Below are 23,549 nucleotides of genomic sequence, written 5' to 3'. Positions count from 1 at the left end.
AGCGGAATATAACCCTGCATTTCAACTTTGCTCTAAAATATTATGTACAGCATATTATATGCAAAAAGCATTTTTTTTACTAGACCAGCATTGGAAGGGTTAAACACAGAGGTTTAAAGTTCAGTGGAGAGATATGCAGAAGTTCAGATTGTTACATTCTATTTAGTTATATGTATCTATTGATAAATGTTACACACTCTTTGGCTGTCCTCCAAGCTCCTTCTCAGTCAGAGAGATGAGTCACATTCAACACTTAGATACATTTATGTAAACAAAATGTATCTATTTCAGCTTCGGATGCGTCTGCAGAAATCTCCAGGAACTGTAACCTGTGTAACCCTTCCAATGCTGGTCTAGTAAATAAAAAATGCTGGTTGCATATAATATACTGTAAATAATGTTTTAGAGCAAAGTTGAAATGGAGGGTTACCGGTACCTCCAGACTAAAAATCTACTCAGCAGCACTGAAAAGGCTTGGTGTTTCTTTAACAGTTTCACAGCATCAGAACTTTGTCTTACATAAGCCTTATTTTTAGCTGCACAAAAGCTAAGCTCTGCCCCATCAAAGAAAACTGCCCAGGCTTTTTTTCCCTGGTGCTGTGCAAAGCATGATGGGATTTCCTATGTTATTCACGTTGCCTAGCAACTGGGAGGGGTGATCAGGACACAGGACAGTTGGAACTGTGTCTCATGCTCCCTGTCGCCTCCTTTCAACCAAAAAGATGGCTGCCCTCATGAAATCAAACATTTCCCTTTTCTTTTAAAACAAGGTGGGTAGGAGATAATATTACCTATCTATTTTTATTAACATAACTAACTAATGTAACTTAATGACAGTATGTTTGTTTAGGCTGAAGTTCCTCTTTAAAAATTGAAATTAACAAACTAGTGAGGCAAATTGCAGACTTGTGAGGTGTGCAGCAATAAATGTCAATTCACAGAGATAAGCGCGTTCCGTGAAACAAGATACGGTATTTGCTATTTATCTCCAGCTTGGCACTGTTGGTAACTAACAATCAGATGTTCGGTAAAAAGAGGAACTTTAACCAAGAATTGAACTTCATTCCAATCAGTAGCTGATACCCCCTTTTCCATGAGAAATCTATTCCTTTTCTCGAATCAATCATCGGGGGTCTGTGTGGCTGATATTGTGGTGAAACCCCTCCCACAGTGTGATGTCATGACCATGGTCCTGACAGTTTGCTGTCTGTGAACCTCATTGCATTGTGGGAAATAACGGCTTTTTCCAACTGCCAAGCAAGCAGTATCTCCCTCTGTGCGTAGAACCCTCAGTAACGAACAATCCGTACAGATCACCTGGCAGAACTAAAGATGTCACCACAAGTGATACATTTCGGAATGTAAATCAGGGAGAGGAGAGATTTTACAATGGACAAACACTGACTAAATAATCTATAACTAAATATTGAAAACAATAAGCAATTTTATTCATTTTTTTTCACTAAAGTGCCTCTTTAAAGGATACCAGATGTGAAACAAGGTAGAGAGACTACCTATATGCCCCTCAGGCAGCCTTTTCCTGGTCGCCGGAGTCGGGCACTACTTCACAGGCACTGGCCGGGCTGCATGCGTTCTACAGCACACGCCCGTGGCCGGGAGCACACTGCGCATGTATGTAACGTCATACGCATGCGCAGTTTGCTCCTGGCCATAGGTGTGTGCTGTAGGACACGCACAGCCCGGCCAGCGCCTGAGCTGTAGTGCCCGGCGACCCGGAAGAGGCTGCCGTAGGGGCATTTAGCTATAATGCGGGGGCAGATTGGAGAACGGGGGGAGCGACAGGCATCAGGACAGATATATGCCTGCTCCCATCATTTCTCTAGCATATTTCACATCTGGTATCCTTTAAAGCAGGGGTCTCAAACTCGCGGCCCGCGGGCCATTTGCGGCCCTCGATACAATATTTGGTGGCCCTCGCCTGCAAAAGCTTCCTTATAGTTCGCTTCAGTGCTCCCAAGTAATCCACTGCTTCCCCGCCGCTAAACGAGGGCTGCAGAGCCCCTAAATCGCCCGGGAGGCAATCCGCCGGCATTTCCTGGAAGGGGCAGAGCTTTCAGCTTCAGCTCTGCCCCTCCTGACGTCAATCGCCGCCTCTCCCTGCCCCTCTCTGTGAACGAAGAGTGAGAGGGGCGGGCAGAGGCAGCGATGCGCCGCGATTGTGAAATTCCTTATGCGGCCCAGCCTCATCCTGACTTTGCCTCCTGTGGCCCCCAGGTAAATTGAGTTTGAGACCCCTGCTTTAAAGGATACCCGAAGTGACATGATGAGATAGACGTGTGTATGTACAGTGCCGAGCACACAAATAACTAGGCTGTGTTCCTTATCTCACTGATAAGAAATTCCCCTTTTTATCTCTTTCCTGCTCTCAGAAGCCATTTTTTGCTAGGAAACATTTTATAGTTGGAATTTCTTATCAGTAAGGGTCACACTGTAGTCACTTCCTGTCTGAGTCAGGACTGAGTCAGCCACTTACATACCTGATATTTAACTCTTTCAGGCAGAGAAATAAAAAAAGGAACACAGCATAGTGATGTGTATGCTAGACACTGTCCATACACATGTCTATCTCATCATGTCACTTCGGGTATCCTTTAACTTATATTTTCATAAGTTCATTAATTTAATCACCAGCAACACATCTTGGGCTTAAGTCACTAAGACAAATAGCATGCCTTATGAAAGTTAGCACGCCTTATCAAAATTAACACGCCTTATCAGAGTAGCACAGGGAGTGCTACGAACCCACATGGGGCTCAGGGCAGGACGAGTGGAGCTCTCGTCATTGCCAAGTAGCAGGCATAAGTTCGCTATGCTACTCTGATAAGGCGTGTTAGCCTTGATAAGGCTGTTTGGCTTGGTGAATTAAGCCCCTCGTTCTCTCAGAACCCCACTGAAAGCGCTGTGATGATGATGGATTGTTCATTCTTCCTTTTTAGGGCGTGCAGCATGGAGCATGCTCAGTTGCGCCGTCGGAGGGACGCTGGCCTTATTTCTGGGACTTCTCACCTCCTATTATCTCGCCACCCTCCATGAGAATGACCTGTGGTTCTCCAATATTAAGGTAAAGTTTGGTGGTGTTCACAACATATTGGGCCAGATTTGCTAAAACATCTCCATGCCACAGACCATCAGAGATCATAAATCACCTTACAAAGCTGGCCTGGATTCATTACAAATATCCTCTTATAAGGTGGGAGTCTTTTGGAAGCCTCACCTGGGTTGTGAGTCACAGAAAGCTTAGGGCCCTTTTACACTTAATCAGTTGCTCTCAGTTAAAACGGAAAGAAAACTGATTTTCAAAGTAATGGCCATGTTTTCCTATGGCACCTTTTACACTTAACGCATTTTAACTGAAATCTTCTTCCCAGTGCACTGCTATGGAAAAAATGCATACCAACGTGCACCAACGCGTACTAACGCACACCAACTGATTAAGTGTAAAAGGGGCCTTAATCAGTTCATATGCGTTAGTGCACGTTGTTACGCGTTTATTTCCATAGCAGTGCATTGGGAAGAAGATTTCAGTTAAAACGCGTAAAGTGTGAAAGGTGCCATAGGAAAACATGGGCATTACTTTGAAAATCAGTTTTCTTTCCGTTTAACTGAGAGCAACTGATTAAGTGTAAAAGGGCCAGTGAAATAGCATGCCCTCAAGACTCCTCTAGAGCTGATCCCTCTTTGTATCGGTCACTCCCCTCCCTGATTAGGTGGCCGACAGACAGATCTCTCTCAGATCATTATGGGATCATAGAAGAATCTAATGGAATCCCTCAACGCTGTGGACATATTTTTCAATAGAATTTGGCAATTAAAACCAGGGCTGTGGAGTCGGAGTCGTGGAGTCGGGCAATTTTGGGTGCCTGGAGTCGGAGTCGGGGAAAAATGCACCGACTCCGACTCCTAATGAATTTGTAACTGTAATTCAAATAGAAAATATGATAAAATGTTCTATTTCTCAGATAAAAGTCATTAAAAATAATGTATATATACAGTATATATACAGTAATAGCTGTGCTTAGTCTACAAAATGAAATAAACCAATCAAAATTAGTTACTTGTGCTGCTTCAATAAAGCAGTCCCCGTATTTTTAAAGTCAGATATACATATCTGATTGTGACTGTATATATGATGTGTACACAGGAATCTCTTATATATACTAAATAACATCTATGCTGTAAGTATAAAGCCTGATGTGTAGCCGTGTCACTAATAGAGATGGTCAACGAGATAGAAATAATTCTGCATTGATGCTGATTTATGCAAATGTATGCACTCCCTTTGCTGATGAAATCAAATAATTTGATATGTTATTAAAATTTGGTTTGGTGACTACAAATTAAAGGGAAACTGAGACGGATGAAAAGTAAAGTTTTATACATACCTGGGGCTTCCTCCAGCCCCCTTCAGGCTAATCCGTCCCTCACTGTCTTCCACCACCCGGATCTTCTGCTATGAGTCCTGGTAATTCAGCCTGTCAGCGCTGTCCGGCCGCATGCCGCTCCCACAGCCAGGAACATTCTGTACCTGCGCAATAGTGCTGCACAGGTGTAGTATGCTCCTGGCGGCGGAGTGTGTGCATGCGCACTACGCCTGACTGGCTCAAGTACCTGGACTCATAGCAGAAGATCCAGGTGGTGGAGGAGGACAACGAGGGACTGATTATCCTGAAGGCGGCTGGAGGAAGCCCCAGGTATGTATAAAACTTTAATTTCATCTGTCTCAGGTTTACTTTGTTACACAGTAGTACTATACTCTACATATGCACTCCCCACAGAGCTGCAGGGAATCCACTGAGAATGCTGTGCACATTGAACACAGAGGTGTTGTCTGTTTACAATCTCCTCATTCCCCTGCAGAGTACCTGCACATCATTCTTACATGTACCCACACTTACATTGCCTAGGGCTTGATAGATGTTCTTTGTTCCGGTTTGTACCTTTTTACAAGTACTCTTACCAAGGACTAGTTTTACTCTAAAGGGAATAAATATAGTAGTCTACATATCCTTCTCACTTCAGTTGTCTTGTAAAATTCCTAAGCGTTGGCAGTTAAGAGACGAATTTCATGTTACATACTTTTAATCAACAAAATTGTAATATGCAAATTAGAGGAGTCGGAGTCGTGGAGTCGGAGTCGGTGGAATCCTAAACTGAGGAGTCGGAGTCGGTGGATTTTTGGACAGACTCCACAGCCCTGATTAAAACTCACCCACCTCATCCCCCAACCCTTTCTTATTTAAGGACAACGGTAATGAGAGGGATATGGAGGCGGCCATATTTATTAAAATAATACCAGTGGCATGGTAGTAGCAGTGTTAGGGAGATTTGCCCAAGGTCTCCTACTGAATTGGTGCTGGCTTACTGAACAGGCAGAGCCGAGATTCGAACCCAGGTCTCCTGTGCCAGAGGCAGAGCCCTTAACCATTACACTATCCGTAGTGTCTGAATCTCACCAGAAACAAGCATTCAGCTAATCCTGTCAGATCTGAAAATAATGTCAGAAACACCTTATCTGCAGCATGCTTGTTCAGGGTCTATGCTTATAATCTGAACCCTAGAGGGTGAATTCAGAAGTCGGACTCTGGCCTCTGCAGCAGTACAGAGGTCACTTAGAGCACAGTCACTTGGGGTTTGCTTAGAACACACTGATTATTCTGGACACCATTTTATAGCGGATTAGGTAAATGGAGCTGAGCGATAAGACTACAGGTAACTAAAGCTTGCTGTCCGTATCGATTGTATTTTTGTAGCACTGAAAGCTCAGGTACAGCGGAAGAGCAAGTCAGCAATGGCTGACCCCATGTTTCAGTCCTCTAAGTTTAAATTAAAAAAAAATCTCCCCATTCCCAAAAGAAAGCTCTGTCTTTATTTCTGAGAATGTATAGATGTATGTACTCGGCTGTGATTATTTGGGTGTAGGGAGCAGCCACAAGACTGCTCTCCCTGTGCTAGGCAGTGGCGTAGGTTAGAAGCTCTGGGCCTCAGTGTGAGTTTTACATTGGGCCCCCTCATGCAATTGATATATAACAATTGATATGGAGCCTGCCAAGCACAGCTGCAGCGCCAGAGAGGTGTAAGCAGGGAGGAGACAGCTGCTGTGTCAGAGAGGTGTAAGCAGGGAGGAGACACCTGCGGTGTCAGAGAGGTGTAGGCAGGGGAGGGGAAAGCTGCAGTGCCAGAGAGGTGTAAGCAGGGAGGGGAACAACCGCAGTGTCAGAGAGGTGTAAGCTGGGGAGGGGACAGCTGCAGTGTCAGAGAGGTGTATGCAGGGGAGGGGACAGCTGCAGTGTCAGAGAGGTATAAGCTGGGGAGGGGACAGCTGCAGTGTCAGAGAGGTGTAAGAAGGGGAGGGGACAGCTGCAGTGTCAGAAAGGTGTAAGAAGGGGAGGGGACAGCTGCAGTGTCAGAGAGGTGTAAGAAGGGGAGGGGACAACTGCAGTGTCAGAGAGGTGTGTGCAGGGCAAGGGACAGCTGCAGTGTCAGGTGTATGCAGGGGAGGGGACAGCTGCAGTGTCAGAGAGGTGTAAGCAGGGGAGGGGACAGCTGCAGTGTCAGAGAGGTGTAAGCAGGGGAGGGGACAGCTGCAGTGTCAGAGAGGTGTAAGCAGGGGAGTGGACAGCTGCAGTGTCAGAGAGGTGTAAGCAGGGAGGGGACAGCTGCAGTGTCAGAGAGGTGTAAGAAGGGGAGGGGACAGCTGCAGTGTCAGAGAGGTATAAGCTGGGGAGGGGACAGCTGCAGTGTCAGAGAGGTGTGTGCAGGGCAAGGGACAGCTGCAGTGTCAGAGAGGTGTATGCAGGGGAGGGGACAGCTGCAGTGTCAGAGAGGTGTATGCAGGGGAGGGGACAGCTGCAGTGTCAGAGAGGTGTAAGAAGGGGAGGCGACAGCTGCAGTGTCAGAGAGGTATAAGCTGGGGAGGGGACAGCTGCAGTGTCAGAGAGGTGTGTGCAGGGCAAGGGACAGCTGCAGTGTCAGAGAGGTGTATGCAGGGGAGGGGACAGCTGCAATGTCAGAGAGGTGTATGCAGGGGAGGGGACAGCTGCAGTGTCAGAGAGTTGTAAGCATGGGAGTGGACAGCTGCAGTGCCAGAGAGGTGTAAGCAGGGGAGGGGCAGCTGCAGTGCCAGAGAGGTGTAAGTATGGAGGGGACAGCTGCAGTGTCAGAGAGGTGTAAGCAGGGGAGGGGCAGCTGCAGTGCCAGAGAGGTGTAAGTATGGAGGGGACAGCTGCAGTGTCAGAGAGTTGTAAGCAGGGGAGGCGACAGCTGCAGTGTCAAAGATGAGGTAAGCAGGGGAGGGGAACAGCCGCAGTGTCAGAGAGGTGTAAGCAGGGGAATTCGAATTCATTTGAATTCCAAATTCATTTGAATTCCGAATTCGAGTCCTTCTGGACTCGAAAGCCCATTGCTGATCTTGGATATCCTCTCAAACCTTCACCAGACTACCTGGGATCTGGACACTGGCCCCACTAAGTTCATGTTGAAATTCCCTGAGCTATTTACACCGGCATTCCACAAAATAGTTGGCGGTTCCTTACAAGAAGAGTGGTTTCCCACCCGTCTGAAAGAAGCAATCATCAGGCCGCTACTCAAGAAACCATCCTTAGACCCAGACCTACAGACCTGTCTCCAACCTCCCCTTTCTGGGGAAAGTTATAGAAAATGCTGTCTACCTGAAGTCTGGCTCTCCAGAAACAGCATCCAAGAAATATCACAGCTGTGAAACATCCCTCACCCAGATCTGCAATGATCTGTTCATGGCAAGAGACAGAGGCCAATGTTCCATCCTGGTTTTGCTCGACCTCTCAGCGGTTTTTGACACAGTTGATCATGAAATCTTGCTTAACAGGTTACAAGAGTACTGTGGCATAGATGGCTTACTTCTCCAGTGGTTCAACTACTTCCCAGCTGGCAGAACACAAAGGTTAGCCTTGGGGCCTTTCCTCTGCAACCCTGTACCACTAAAATACGATGTACCTCAGGGCGGGATTTTATCTCCTTTACTTTTCACCATATACATGCTGCCACTTGGAGAAATCATACAAAAACATGGCCTGACATATTGCTCCGCTGATGACACCAAGCTACATTTATCATTTAAACCTGGCGTCAAAGACCGTACTCCACAAATAAACACTTGCTTAGCTGAGCTTCAGGAGTGGATGAATAATAATTGGTTAAAACTAAATGCTGACAAAACTGAGGTTCTTGTTATGGAAGGTCAGCGCTCGACAGCAAAGCAGCTCCAGTCCCAGCCAGCACCACTAAGGATAGGGAGCTCAGACCTGAACAACTCAGACTTTGCATGCAGCCTGGGTGTACTTACTAATGGGGAATTAAGCTTAATAAATCAAATCTCAGCTGTTGTGAATTCTGCAATGTACTCTATACAGGCCTTCCAAAGACCTACGTTGCCAGCAATTAGCACAGAAGGCCATGACGACATATACGACAAGCTCTAGTTGTATGTGTTCAGAGGGACCCTGCAGGGGAACGGTGAGATCTGGGATGATTCTGGAAGAGGAAGCATCCTTATTTTTTCATTTTAGGTCTACTTTAATTGTTATCCTATCCGCTGTTACCCAGGTAGAGTCATTTAAACTCCCTGGATCCACAATCCCCAAAGATCTCTAACAGGAAGCTAATACTGTCTCTATTACCAAGAAGGCCAGCAGAGGATGTACTGCCTGAGGCAGCTCACACATTTCAGCCAACCACGAAGACTAATGGTACAGCTTGATTCTGCTGTCATCATGTCACCGGCTGTCTGGTTTGGCTCATGTACAGCACAAGGGAAGGTGAGGCTGCAGCACATCATATGATTCAGACGAAGGAGGGGTCCTACAAACTACAATATAGGGGCCAGGTATAATATTATTGAGTTAGTGGGTCACTTAAGGGAGGCTGCCGATGTTGGAGACACTTGTACGCATGCTAGAGTCTCATCCAAAACCATGCGCAGTAGACCTTGACTGGCATCGACTGAGGACGGCTTGGGACTTAGACGTGTTTATGGGGCGGGAGGAAGCCCCGGGTAAGTATCGATTCTTCTTTTTTTTTTTTATTCATCTCTGGGTCTCTTTAAGAATGCATGATTTCTTATCAGTGGCTGAGCAGATGCAGTCATTAGAACAATTGTGCAGAGAGCAGAAAGCGTTTTCTCTCTGTGCCATTAGTTTTCAGTCTCTCAGGACAGGGAAAATAACATCCCCCTTACTCCCCCCCTCCCCCAGGGGCCCCTGCAGCTTCTGGGCCCCCCTGCTGCTGCATATTGTTACTCCACTGATGGTAATCTTCTTGGGGCGTTTTATAGTCTTTTCGTCGCAACACTGTTTGTTTTCACCCTGTCTTCCCCCCTTCCCTTGCCATTGAAAAGTACACGCTGCTCTGATTGGCCAATCCATAATTGAAAGTATGTACCAGGCCTGGTACACACTTTCACTTTTGATTGGTTAATCACTTACCAATTTTGCCACTTCCATGTAGAATGATTGCTTCCCTACACAATCTGCTCATAGTGTTTAAAAATCTGTTGATCTTCATACTACAGGGAGGTGGTGAAATTGGCCAATCATTGAACAGCCAAAATTGATGGTGTGTACCAGGCTTTAAAAGGAATGCAGGCAAAACCACATATAGTATAAGCTAGTGTGTTTTCTTTATGGTGCGCAGCAGTAAAATAACTCCTACCGCTCACAACAAAGGAAGATGCCCCAGCATAAATTCATGCAGGTACTGCAATAGCTAAGCAAACAGAGCCACCTAGTGGCTGATTCCAAAAATGTTTTAAACCAAGAAATCCCCCAGTAGATTTCTTCTATTGCTGTTATTATTATGTCACTGTTATGCTAAAGTGCCAGCATATTACACAACACTATACATTAAAGTAGAACAAATAAAAAATCAAATAAAGAAAACACAGCACATAATAGAGCCACTGAGAAACTCTGCTTACAGGAAATCTAAAGTCAACATAAACAAATCAGTTTAATGTACCCGGGGCTTCTTGCAGCCCCATGGAGTCATCCTGGGCTCACGATGTCCGTTCTAGTTCTTCCGGCAAGCCGTGGCGACCCCCACAAAGCTGGCCGGCTATGCGCTCCTGTGGCCAGGAGAGTTCTGTGCATGTGCGGTACGTGAAACTCGTTACTGTGCATGCGCAGAATGTTCCCAGCAGCGGGAGCGAGATCAGGGTGCGCATGGCTTGGGGGCACGCATGGGCAGTAGCCAGTAGCTGGCCAGCTTTGCGGGGGTCTCTGCTGCTGGCTGGGGGGAATCAGGAGGACGATATGAGCACAGGATGACTTCAAGAGGCTGCAAGAAGCCCCAGATAAGTTAAACTGATTTTTTTTTTATGTTGACTTAAAGGGGAACTTCAGCCTACACAAACATACTGTCATTAAGTTACATTAGTTATGTTAATTAGAATAGATTGGTAATATAATCTCTTACCCACCCCATTTTAAAAGAACAGGCAAATGTTTGTGATTCATGGGGGCTGCCATCTTTGTCATGGGGGCAGCCATCTTTTTGGTTGAAAGGAGGTGACAGGGAGCAGGAGACACAGTTCCAACTGTCCTGTGTCCTGATAACCCCCTCCCAGCTGCACACGCTAGGCTTCAAATGTCAAATTCAAAATGTAAAAAAAAAAAAAAAATGCACCAAAACAGCAGAACGAGAACAACAACATCAGAAATCCCATCATGCTTTGCACAGCATTAGGGGAAAAATGCCCGGGCAGTTTTTTCCTGTGCAACTAAAAATGAAGCTTGTATAAGAGAAAAAAAGTTCTGATGCTGTGAAACAGTTAAAGAAACACCAGGCCTTTCCAGTGCTGCTGAGTCAATTTTTAGTCTGGAGGTTCACTTTAAGTAACCATTTAAAGTATACCTAAAGTGACGGCATGTGCGGTTATGGTCCACAAATCGGGATTGGGCATGTGCGGGTAAGGTCCGTACATCCGGACTGGGAATGTGCGGGTAAGGTCCATACATCGGAATTTCGCTTGTGAGGTTATGGTCCGTACATCGGGATTGCGCCTGTGTGTGATTTGAACCCTGGTCAAATACGTCCTCTTAGCTTGAACAAGCACTCATTCCAGACGATTTCATAGATTTCTCACACCGGTTCTTTCTGAACGCCAGAGATTTTTTTTTTTACATTTATTCTAAAATATGCCTTTTAGAGTAAACCTGATGTGACAAAAAAAAAAACCCGTTAGATATTTACTTCAGCAGTGGGAAGACACTGGATAGCCACATCAGGGTTTCTCTAAAAGGCATATTTAAAGGATACCCGAACTGAAATGTGACATAATGAGATAGACATGTGTATGTACAGTGCCTAGCACACAAATAACTAGGCTGTGTCCTTTTTTTTTTTTTCTCTGCCTGAAAGAGTTAAATATAAGGTATGTAAGTGGCTGACTCAGTCCTGACTCATACAGGAAGTGACTATAGTGTGACCCTCACTGATAAGAAATTCCCCTTTTTTTACCTCTTTCTTGCTCTCAGAAGCCATTTTCTGCTAGGAAAGTGTTTTATAGTTGGAATTTCTTATCAGTGAGGGTCACACTGTAGTCACTTCCTGTCTGAGTCAGGACTGAGTCAGCCACTTGCATACCTTATATTTAACTCTTTCAGGCAGAGAAAGAAAAAAAAGGAACACAGCATAGTTATTTGTGTGCTAGGCACTGTACATACACATGTCTATCTCATTATGTCACATTTCAGTTCGGGTATCCTTTAAGAATAAATAAGAAAAAAAATTCTATGAAAGCTTCAGGAATGAGTGCTTGTTCAAGCTAAGATAACGTAATTATCCAGGGTTCGAATCTTGGCTCTTCACAGGTATGAATGAGTCCGGTCTAGTCCAGTCCTGTCCTGACAGTTTTGCATCTATCAAGTACAACTGATAGAAAACTGATGCAAAACTGACAGGACTGGACTGTACCGGCAATGTACAGATTTATGTGTGAACCAAGTTAAAGCAGAACTGAAACCTGTTTAGAAAATAAGCATTTCACTTACCTGGGGCTTCTGCCAGCCCCCTGCAGCCTTCCTGTTCCCACGCAGCCACTCACTGATGCTCTGGTCCCACACCACGGCTCACTTTCACTTGTGCTCCCATAGCCGGATGCGTACTGCGCAGGAACAGTAGAGATTTTCTCATACTGTGCCTGTGCAGGGCACTCCTGGCTACAGGAACGCATACTAGGATACGCGTGGCCAGGGTGAAGTGGAGGTCGACTTAGAAGCTGGCTTCCAGTACGGGAAAAAAAAGTGAGCCATAGCATGGGAACGGAGGATCAGTCCAGGACGGCGTGGGCGCAGGTTGGCTGCAGGGGGCTGGCAGAAGCCCCAGGTAAGTGAAACTCTTATTTCAGGTTTCAGTTCCGCTTTAAAGCTGAATACTCACCTCAAGACTAAGGAAGATGGGTCACTACACTGGGAACCAAGCCTATGCCAACAAGTCTTCAGTAAGGAGTCCTTGGGCCAGACACACTGCAGGGTGGCCCACTGAGGGTGCCCCTAGTGGCTGCAGCTGTCAAGTGCTTTGAGTCCGACAAGAGAAAAGGGCTATACAAATGTTAACATGATTATTAATTGTCTTTCCATCCACCCCTTCAGAAAGTGCTCAGCTGATCCTGGTAACCGCCCCCCCCCCCCCCCCCCCTCTCTTTAACTCACTGTTCAGGAGGTGGAGCGAGAGATCTCCTTCAGGACGGAGTGTGGCCTGTACTATTCGTACTACAAACAGATGCTCCACGCCCCCACCATCATGCAAGGTATGTCTATGAGCAGTTCTCTCCTATATACCTTTATGGCAGAGATGGGGAATGACGTGATAAGGAGTACAGCCTGCCTGCAAATGGGATGCTTGGAACTGGGCCAATGGAAATCCGCCCATTTCTAATTTGCATGCAGACTGTAATTATCAGCCTCTCATTGGCCATCTACACTTTTGTGGTACAGTCTCTGCAAATGCTTCAGTTGTACAGACTTAGGGGTACAGTGTCTGTAAAGGCATCTCTTCATACAATAGGGCCATATCGCATGAAGGACTTGGGCTGAATACACATTTAGGCTGCATACACACATCCAATTTGGATTGGCCAATTTTACCACTCCCATGATTTTGAACACTATGAACAGATTGTGGATGCGAGCTCATACTTCATGGAGGGTTTTTAATAGGCTGAAAATAATGTATGGTAATGGGGATCACAATATCAGTCGAATGATACAGTGTATGGCCAGCTTAAAGAGGAACTCCAGTGAACATTTTACTGTTGGCAGGTGATGTAGCTGCGGCATGGTTTTTGGCAATTGGAAACAGCTGTAAACCGCTATTTTCCACAATGCAACAAGGTTCACAGACAGGAAACTGCCAAAAGTTCGAACTTTTCTTGTGGGAGGAGTTTCACCACAATATCAGTCATACAGCGCCCCCTGATGGTCTGTTTGTGAAAAGGAATAGATTTCTCATGAAAAAGGTGGTATCAGCTACTGATTGGGATAAAGTTCAATTTTTGCTCGGAGTTTCTCTTTAAAGCTGAATACTCACCTGACAACCCAGGAAGACGGATCCCAGCAACCTCCGTCGACGACGAGCGCTCCCCGATCCATCTTCCTGCGGGCGGGTACACACGACGCCATGCGACGACACACGTCAGGCACAAAAAGGAATTCAATCAATTGGAGTACTTTGACAGTCGTTATCACCCCGCGTCGTCAAACGTTGTTTATGTTGTTTGCCTGTACCCACATTGCGAGGTTGCAGAAACGATCGCTCATCGCTCAAAAATTGTTGGTCGTTGAAAACAACTGTCTGAAAAATTGCGTAGTAGGTACGGGCCTTAAAGAGAAACCGTAACCAAGAACTGAACTTCATCCCAATCAGTAGCTGATACCCCCTTTCCCATGAGAAATCTATTCCTTTTTACAAACAGACCATCAGGGGACGCTGCATGGCTGATATTGGGGTGAAACCCCTCCCACAGTGTGATGTCAGGACCATGGTTCTGACATCACACTGTGGGAGCCTTGTTGCATTGTGGGAAATAACAGCTGTTTCCAACTGCCAAAAAAGCAAGCAGCATCTCCTTCCACTGACATCACCTGCCAGCAGTAAAAATGTCACCATGTGATAAATGTCAGAATGTAAATCGGGGAGAGGAAAGCTTTTACAATGGACAAACACTGACTAAATCATTTATACATAAATATTGTAAAAATGAAGCACTTTTTTTATTATATTATTTTCACTGGAGTTCCTCTTTAAGTATCCCTTTAAATCACACCTGAAGTGACAGGGATATGGAAGCTGCTATATTTATTTCCTTTAAATTATTTTCACTGGAGTGAAAACTAAGTTGTACAGTCTGTGTGTTCCCATCAGTTATACACATTTTGTTGTACAATCACTGCATAGACATCTCTTCTACACACTTAGAGGTACAGGGAGGGCTGCTTGCTCACACTATTCCATGAAGGGGCCAGCACTTCAAGAGAACCAGAGATGAAGCACCCTCTTGTATTTTACCTTATAAATCAGTGGGAACATGACAGTAAACACCTAATCTGCCCTTTGTTTCATTGTTCTCTGTGTAATCTGACTGTTATCACGTCTGATAAGAATCCCCGACTGAGAAGTCAGGCTGCTCCGTCTAGCTTTGCTACAGAAAGATTATAGCTAAGTCTGTATTCTGTGGTGTTATTTCAAGCCCAAGCCTGCCCCCTTGTGGCTTTGCTATAATGACTCAGCTATAATCATTCCCAGCAAAGCCAGATTTAATTGCTCAGTCTGGGATTCTTGTGACTGCTGTTAACAGACACTTTTAGCAGTGAGGAGGAAACAGAGAGCATGGTAAGTGTTTTCTCTAATGTTCTTACTGATATACATGGTAAAATACACAAGGGTGCTTTGTCTCTGGTTCCCTTTAATTTAGTGTGTCTGGCTGAGAATGTGATTGGTCAGAGAGTATCCTCTGCATTTATCAGATGCTGTCATTTGTTGCCATTTCCTGCAGGCATCACTGATTTAATCCATGACAATAAAACCGAGTCTATGAGGACCATCAACATTCTGGAGAGGATGAATGTATATCAGGAGCTCCTCCTGGCCGTCATCTACAGAACCTTCAACTTCTGGGTGAGCAGCTTTTGTCTTTCCCCGCACTGTGTGACGGAATATGTTTAAAGGGGAACTGAAGTAAGAGGTATACGGAGGCTGCCATATTCATTATCTTTAAAACAAAACCAGTTGCCTGGCAGCCCTGCTGGTCTATTTGGATGCAGTAGTGTTTGAATAACACCAGGAACAAGCATGCAGCTAATCCTGCCAGATCTGACAATAATGTCAGAAACACCTGATCTGCTGCATGCTCAGGGTCTATGGCTATTAGTATTAGAGGCAGAGGATCAGCAGGGCTGCCAGGCAACTGGTATTGCTTAAAAGGAAATAAACATGGCAGCCTCCATATACCTCTCTCTTCAGTTCCCCTTTAAAGCAAACCGGAAGCAAAAATAAACTTATGAGAGAATTAATTGTATGTGTAGTACAGCTAAGCAATAGACCATTAATAGCACAGATATGAGTCTCATATTGTTTTCCAGTACAGGAAGAGTTAAAGTGTACCAGAGATGAAAAGAAAACAAAAAATCATACATACCTGGGGCTTCCTCCAGCCCACTCCGGCCTGATCGTTTCCTCGCCGCCATCCTCCACCTTCTGTATCCTCCATAAGGGCTCCTGGTATCTTGGGCCAGTCGGCGCATGCCCCCCCCCCCCCCCCCCCCCCCGTCTCGCTTCCGTGGCCAGGAGAGTTCTACGCACAAAGCTCCTGACAACGGGAGTGCGGCGGGGCAGGCACGCTCTATCGGGCTGTGCATGCGCAGTAAGCCCAGACTGGCCAAGATACCGGGGGCCCTTGCGGAGGATACAGAAGGCGGATAACGGCGCAGAGTGAGCGGGGGGCCAGAGGGGTCTGGAGGAATCCCCAGGTATGTATGATTTTTTTTGTTTTCTTTTCATCTCAGGTTCCCTTTAAGAAACTTCATTGTTAGCTATGCAAAAGAGCTTCTCTGAGCTCTCCGACCCACAAAATACAGTCCTGTTTTCTGAAGCAACTATACTTTGTGTGTAAGTAGCTGTAGGATTGACAGTTCTCTCCCCTCTGCAAGCACTGAACTGATAAGAAAGCACTTCTGTGTGACTAGGAAACTTCAGATAACAAGGGAGGCACAGATAATGTACACAGGATTTACCAAGCCACAGTGCATCATGCCCACATCTCAAGCACAATGGTGGCGCCCATGTAGGCAAGAGAATAGACAGCGGTAGGAAATACCCACAGGAAAGTGCATGAACAGTGGAGACATACTATGCTGATCCCGTCTGTCACATGTTTGAATTACATGCTGTGGACAAGCGTTCCTTGTGACGTCCTTTTGTGCTGGAATCTGGCAGGGGATTCTGGGAGTTTTCAGGCAGTCTTCCACCACCGTTCATTAATGATCCATCATGCTACGATTACACCTTCGGCAGGCTTTATTGTGGCTTTTATCTGTCATTTCTGCAGAGCCTCCTGGAGCCCATCTACTTCTACATCTACACGCTGTTCGGTCTCCAGGCTCTCTACATCATCGCGCTGTACATTAACAGCTGGCTGCTCAGCGGGACCTGGCTTTCTGGATCATTAGCGGCTCTATGGTACATTGTTAACAGGTAACGTCCAATGAGGATCCATATCTCCGTATGGCAACTGACAGGCGGGTGATGGTGGGATCTGTGCAGATTACAGTGACAGTGTTTAGCTCCGGCGTATAACGGCTGTACAGGATTTACTATAGAATGTCCACCGATACCCCCTGAGGCTCCCTAGTGGGGATGTCATAAGTAATCCCAAAAACCTGGACTGGATATTAAGAAATGTAAACTATTGCATCCCTTGTGTGGCTTATAGGTGCTCTCCTGCTTATTAGGATTGTGGAGTCGGTACAAATATCATCCAACTCCTCAGTTTATGATACCACTGACCGGGGTTTGTAAGTTCATGGAGGGTGAAGGTGCCAGGACATCTGTGCCTATAGGCTCCTGTGATGTAAATCCGGGCCTGACTGCCAACCCAGTCATTTCTACGCCTACAGGGCTTCTCGGTAGAAGTACTCGTGTCCCCAAGTACTTCCAAAGATGGATGTGTCCGTCCTGCACCTTCACGAGCCCAGTACAGAAATGTTCCTCTTTAGAAGTACTCAGGGATGTCCGTACTTCTGAAGATTGCCCAAGGAGGGCTGAACATGTGGAGAACATGTGCCAGTGTAAAACACAGAACCTGTCATGTAAGGCTGTGTTTTATTGCTGCAGGATCGAGGGGGTCTCGGCGGTAATGACTTACCTGCTCACCTGTAATTTGACAGGTAAAGCTCCTGACCTTCCAGCGTTAAAACAGCCGCAGACGTTTTTACCAAGTCCCCCAAATTTCTGTGGCTACTCCCACTTACTTTGCTGCAGTTGGGCGCCTGCTCGGCAGCCAATTCAGCAGAGTCCCAGTTATCCAGAACTCAACTAACCAGAAGTCTCAACCAACCAGAACAAATCCCCGGCAGTACTCACAGTGGTGAAGGCCAACTTTTCAGGCTATTTGTAGGCTCTGCTGTGCTTAAAGGCTGGATTCCATGGCTCTCTAAAGCTTAATATACTTTAAATTACTGTATTTTAATATTTAATACAAAGTTCATGGTATCTATACAGAGTCGGGGATTGTACTGTATTAACTAGTCTTCTAAGAAATTCCATTTAATTTGGGACACCTGGAAAAAACTGTGAGTTTATTACATGCTGAGAGCACTCCATGAGGTGTGTGGTCCCTGGAATTAAACAGTGGTCATCCTATAAAAGTATGACCTTGAAGCTAGGACATCTGTATCCTAATATATCAAACTTGCGATTGCTGAAGTGTATTCTTGCCTCAGACTAGGTTCCTACTTGAGCCAGATTTCAATGACCAGAGGGAGTAACGTTCGCTCTGATGGTCAGTTTGTGATCCGTTTGGAGCCCGGGTCACACGTGATTCCAACACAGTCTATATGAGAAGCGCCTCCGATCTCCGAAAAAAAAAATATCATGGGCAGCACAAGAGTGCGTTCTGCTTACCGCAGCGGATCTCTTGCAGACTCAGTCTGCAAGAGATCCGCATTCCAGGACATACAAAATGTTACTTTTCAGCTGTAGTAGGAACCGAACCTTTATTGTTCTCTAGATGCCCTTGTCTACTTAAAGAGAACCTGTACTGAGTAAAAATATTTAAAATAAACACGTGAGGTAACTTCAAATGAACATTACATAGTTACCTTGCCATCAGTTCCTCTCAGAAGCTCACCATTTTCTTCCGACAATAATCCCTTCCAGTTCTGACAATATTTTGTCAGATCTGAAATATATCAGTTGCTGTTAGTTATAGCTGAGAGGAAAACGGATGTACCAGGTAATGTTCATGTTTCCCTATGGCTCAAGTGGGCGATGTTACAGTTTAACTGTGTGCTGACCAGAAAGCTGTTATGGGTAATGGCCATTTTCAAAATGGAGGACGGAAAATTCCCTTGATCACAGTGAACAAACAGGACGCGGGAGAGGAGAAAGACACTGAGGAGTAGACTACATGGGAGGTAAGTATGACTTGTGTATGCTTATTTTGACTTTTAATTTTCAGTTCAGGTTTTCTTTAAAGGAAACCTTGAGGGCCCGTTTCCACTAGAGTGAATCTGCATGCATTTCCTGCATGCAGATTCGCATAGACAATACAAGTGGTTGGGATTGTTTCCACTTGTCAGGATTTCTGAGCGTTTTTCTGTGCAGAAAAAATCTGCACGGCAGAGCCATCAGAATTTGCATACCGCACACCGCTATGCGATTCGCATACAATGTATTTAATAGGGAATTCGCATGTGGTTTTGGTATGCGAATTCGCTTGGAATCAATGGAAAAGCACACAGGCACTGCCATGATCAAATTCGCGTACGCCGTCATCATGCGAATTCGCATACAACCGCATGCGAAATTCGCATCCGCATGCGAATTTTTACCGCGGCGATTCGTGCCGCACAAGTGGAAACAGGCCCTGACTCTAGTAAAAAAAAAAAAAAAAAAAAAAAAGAGAGAGAGTTTCACTTACCTGGGGCTTCTACCTGCAACGCGTACAAAGATATGTGTTGACGCCTGCAATAGCATCCTGTACCTTTTTTAGCTTAAAGAGAACCTGTACTGAGTAAATTTATTTAAAATAAACACATGAGGTAACTTCAAATGAATGTTACATACATACCTCACCATCAGTTCCTCTCAGAAGCTCACCATTTTCTTCTGACAATAATCCCTTCCAGTTCTGACAACATTTTGTCAGAACTGAAATATATCAGTTGCTGCCAGTTATATATTAGTTGCTGTCAGTTACAGCTGAGAGGAAAACTGATGTGTCCATGTTTCCCTATGGCTCAAGTGGGCGATGTTTCAGTTTAACTGTGTGCTGACCAGGAAGCTGTTATGGGGTAACGGCCATTTTCAAAATGGAGGAAGGAAAATTCCCTTGATCACAGTGGAGAAACAGGACGAAGGAGAGGAGAAAGAGATTGAGGAGTAGACTACACAGGAGGTAAGCATGACATGTGTATGCTTATTTTGACTTTTAAATTTCAGTTCAGGTTTTCTTTAAGTTAAAGAAAACCTGAACCGAAAATTAAAAGTCAAAATAAGCATACACATGTCATGCTTACCTTCCATGTAGCCTACTCCTCAATGTCTTTCTCCTCTCCCGCGTCCTGTTTGTTCACTGTGATCAAGGGAATTTTCCGTCCTCCATTTTGAAAATGGCCATTACCCATAACAGCTTTCTGGTCAGCACACAGTTAAACTGTAACATCGCCCACTTGAGCAATAGGGAAACATGGACATTACCTGGTACATCAGTTTTCCTCTCAGCTATAACTGACAGTAACTGATATATTTCAGATCTGACAAAATATTGTCAGAACTTGAAGGGATTATTGCATCTAATAGGAACTGATGGCAAGGCAAGTATGTAATGTTCATTTGAAGTTACCTCATGTGTTTATTTTACATTTTTTTACTCAGTACAGGTTCTCTTTAAGGTGGCCACACACCATACAATGTTTAAAATATCTGTTCAGTTCAAGAACAGCAATCAATTTTTCTGACAGATTGTAACAGTTAAAAAATCTGACCGATGTACCGCACACCTAATATTTCCACAATCATGAATAAAAAAAATGGAAGCTCAGAAAAAAATTGATTGGATCTGTACACCAAGTAATTGACAATCCATCTCACACACACCATGCAATGCTTGATAAAGTTGGTCTGAAATTTCCAACATGTCCAATCTCCAAAAATTGAAAAAAACAAACAAAAAAACAAACAGGAAATTCGATGGGATTTGTAAATCGAAAACAAAAGCTCTCGCTTTTTTGGGACAAAGATCGAAATGATCGAATTAGGGAAAAATTGGATCTTTTAATTGTATGGTGTGTGGCCACCTTAACGCTTGGTTCCCACTACAGAGGAAAAGCAACATTTTTATGTTCGTTTAACAGAAAGGACAAACTGGCAATGAACGGATCCTATTTTAGGAGTCTGCACTGGATCCAGTGTGATAAGCGGAATGCACTGCATTCCCAGAGAGCGGACGCGTTTCCCATATAGTCTATGGTGGAAACGCATCTACCCCGGCTTTCAAACGGACCACAAACTGACTATCAGAGCAAGCACTACACTGTCTGCTCCTTCTAGCCACTGGAGTATGACTCCAGTGGGAACAAGGCCTTAAAGTGTACCAGAGACTTCAGAAAGTAAAGATTTGATAATTACCCGGGGCTTCCTTCAGCCCCATAAACACATATGGGTTCCACGCCGTCATCCCGCGGTCTGCCATTCCGCCGTGAACTGGGTCTAGTCTGGGTCTTCTGCACATGGGCGGACCTCCCGCGCATGTGATGTAGACCCGGACTGATGCGACTGAGCCAGTTACCGGGGCTGATCGCAGCTGAACGGCAGACCACGGGATGACGGCGTGGAACTCACGTGTTTATGGGGCTGGATGAAGCCCCAGTTAATTATCAAATCTTTATTTTCTGAAGTCTCTGGTACACTTTTTAAACTGCGTTAAATGGATGTCCCATGCCTCCAACTGGCTATTTATAATTTCTTCTGTTACATGTGAGTTGTATTTAAATTTCAACATGACATTTACTTCAATAAAATGTGGTTTTATAAAAGAACACTTAAAGGACCTCTGTTGCGAAAATCTTAAAATTTAAAATACATGTAAACACATACAAATAAGAAGTATGTTTCTTCCAGAGTAAAATGAGCCATACATTACTTTTCTCCTATGTTGCTGTCACTTACAGTAAGTAGTAGAAATCTGACATTACCGACAGATTTTGGACTAGCCCACTATCCTTCTAATGGAGGATTCTCAGGGTTTTCTTTATTTTTAAAGGACAGCTGTAGCAAGTATATGGTGGCAGCCATATTTATTTTCTTTTAAACAATACCATTTGCCTGGTAGCCCTGCTGATCTATGTGACTGCAGTAGAGTCTGCATAACACCAGAAACTAGCATGCAGCTAATCCTGTCAGATCTGACAATAATGTCAGAAACGCCTGATATGCTGCATGCTTGTTCAGGATCTATGGCTAAATGCATTAGAGGCAGAGGATCAGCAGGGCTGCCAGGCAACTGGTATTGCTTAAAAGGATATAGATATGGCAGCCTCCATATCTCTCTCTACAGTTGTCCTTTGAAAGCACTTAGTGAATGGCAGTTGCTCCGTCTTACTGCCAAAGAAGTGTACGTGTCGGTGAGCAGTAAGGCTGGTCCGCATCATTGTATAAATCTTTTTCAGGAAATGTCTTTATAAAGAATAAAGGCCATGCTGAGAATCCCCCATGAAGAGATGGACTAGCCCAAAACCTTTTAGTAATGTCAAATTTCTACTACTTACTGTAAGGGCCCGTTTCCACTAGTCACTGCGCGCGGCTGTGAGACATGCAACGGCACTTCCGGGTCTGCGGGTACGCAGACTAATCCCAGAAGCCATGCCATGCACGGCTAAAGGATTCGCTTCCTCCCGCGCGAAAACTGTGGGCAATTCTGGCCGAATCACTAGAGCAAGCGATTCGGCCGGCGGCGCCATTATTTCCTATGGCAGAGTTTCCCTGAGCGATTTGCCTGTAGGGAAACTCTGCGGATTCGGCCCAGTTTCCGCGCTAGTGGAAACGGGTCCTCAGTGACAGCAACATAGGAGAATTGGACAAAAAAAGATTGTATCATTAGCTGGCACCTTTACCTATCTACTGCCCCACCTTATTTAGTTGATGACCCTTGTTTCCTCAGACTGGACACCACACGGGTTGACTTCACCATTCCTCTCAGAGAAAACTGGTCTCTGCCGTTCTTTGCTGTACAGATCGCCGCAATTACCTGTTTTCTGAGGCCTGACTTGTCCAGAGTGAAGGAGGTGAGTGAATTCCCTTTTGATGCAACTGACTAAACCATCAGTAGACTAAAAACCATCAGTAGACTAAAAACCATCAGTAGACTAAAAACCATCAGTAGACTAAAAACCATCTGTAGACTAGTCTAAACTGCTTAGTGAATTGAGGCCATTGTTAAATTACAGTAGAAACAGCAAGTCTACATGAGGAGGCGGAACTTGTAGTTCACAGGAAGTAGGTTGTGAGCTATTATAAAACCTCAGTATACCGAAGCCAGGTACTGGATTTCTCAAAGAGTACTGCCAGTGTAAAAGACAGAACCTGTCATGTAAGGGTCTGTTTTATTGCTGCAGGATCGAGGGGGTCTAGGCATTAATGACTTACTTGCTCACCTGTAATTTGACAGGTAAAGCTCCTGCCCTTCCAGCAGCAAGACAGCCACAGCCATTTTTACGAAGTTTTCCAAAGTTTTCCGCAGCCAATAATTTGGCCGCTGCCGCAGAGCTAGAGGCAGCCACGGCAATACAGTTGGGAGTGGCCAGAGCTTTAGAAGACCTTTGAAAAAAACCACCGCGGCAGCTTTTGCAAAAGGGGGCGTATCATCAACTGTCTAATGTATTACGGTGAACTATTAAAGGAAACCAGAACTGATTAAAAGAAAAAGATTTATATATACCTGGGTCTTCCTCCAGCCCCATCCACTCTGATCGCTCCCACGCCGCCGTCCTCAGTCTTCTGCAGCTTCGGGAACCAGGTCTCGTCACTTCTGTCAGTCGGAGCCAGTCTGACATAAGAGAAGTGCACTGTTTGTGTATCTCTCCAGAAGCCGCCGGAGAGACACGTAGAGGGTGCACCTCTCCTGCATAGACTGGCCCCGACTGGCTGAAGTGACGTGTACCGGCGCTGCAGAAGACTGAGGACGGCGACGTGGGTGCGATCCGAGCGGATAGGGCTTGAGGAAGACCGAGGTATGTATAAAACTTTTCCTTTTAATCAGCTCTGGTACACCTTTACCCTGA

At 45.2% G+C, this 23,549-nt stretch overlaps 1 protein-coding gene across 2 annotated transcripts in view; it reads left to right on the top strand.

Moving 5' to 3' along the window:
- The window catches only part of DPY19L3 (dpy-19 like C-mannosyltransferase 3), a 115,664-nt gene that overhangs the window by 4,526 nt on the left and 87,589 nt on the right, over positions 1-23,549 (top strand). For both annotated transcript variants that reach the window (XM_068261281.1, XM_068261280.1), the window contains exons 3-7: positions 2,958-3,082; positions 12,712-12,802; positions 15,047-15,168; positions 16,598-16,743; positions 22,430-22,553. In XM_068261281.1, the coding sequence (XP_068117382.1) occupies positions 2,958-3,082; positions 12,712-12,802; positions 15,047-15,168; positions 16,598-16,743; positions 22,430-22,553 (608 nt within the window). The remainder of the gene's footprint in view (positions 1-2,957; positions 3,083-12,711; positions 12,803-15,046; positions 15,169-16,597; positions 16,744-22,429; positions 22,554-23,549) is intronic.

The sequence above is a fragment of the Hyperolius riggenbachi genome, chromosome 11, assembly GCF_040937935.1.
Source record: "Hyperolius riggenbachi isolate aHypRig1 chromosome 11, aHypRig1.pri, whole genome shotgun sequence".
In the NCBI taxonomy this organism is placed as follows: domain Eukaryota; kingdom Metazoa; phylum Chordata; class Amphibia; order Anura; family Hyperoliidae; genus Hyperolius; species Hyperolius riggenbachi.
Note: the sequence above shows the minus strand (reverse complement) of the source record. Positions and strands in the feature narration are given on the sequence as shown.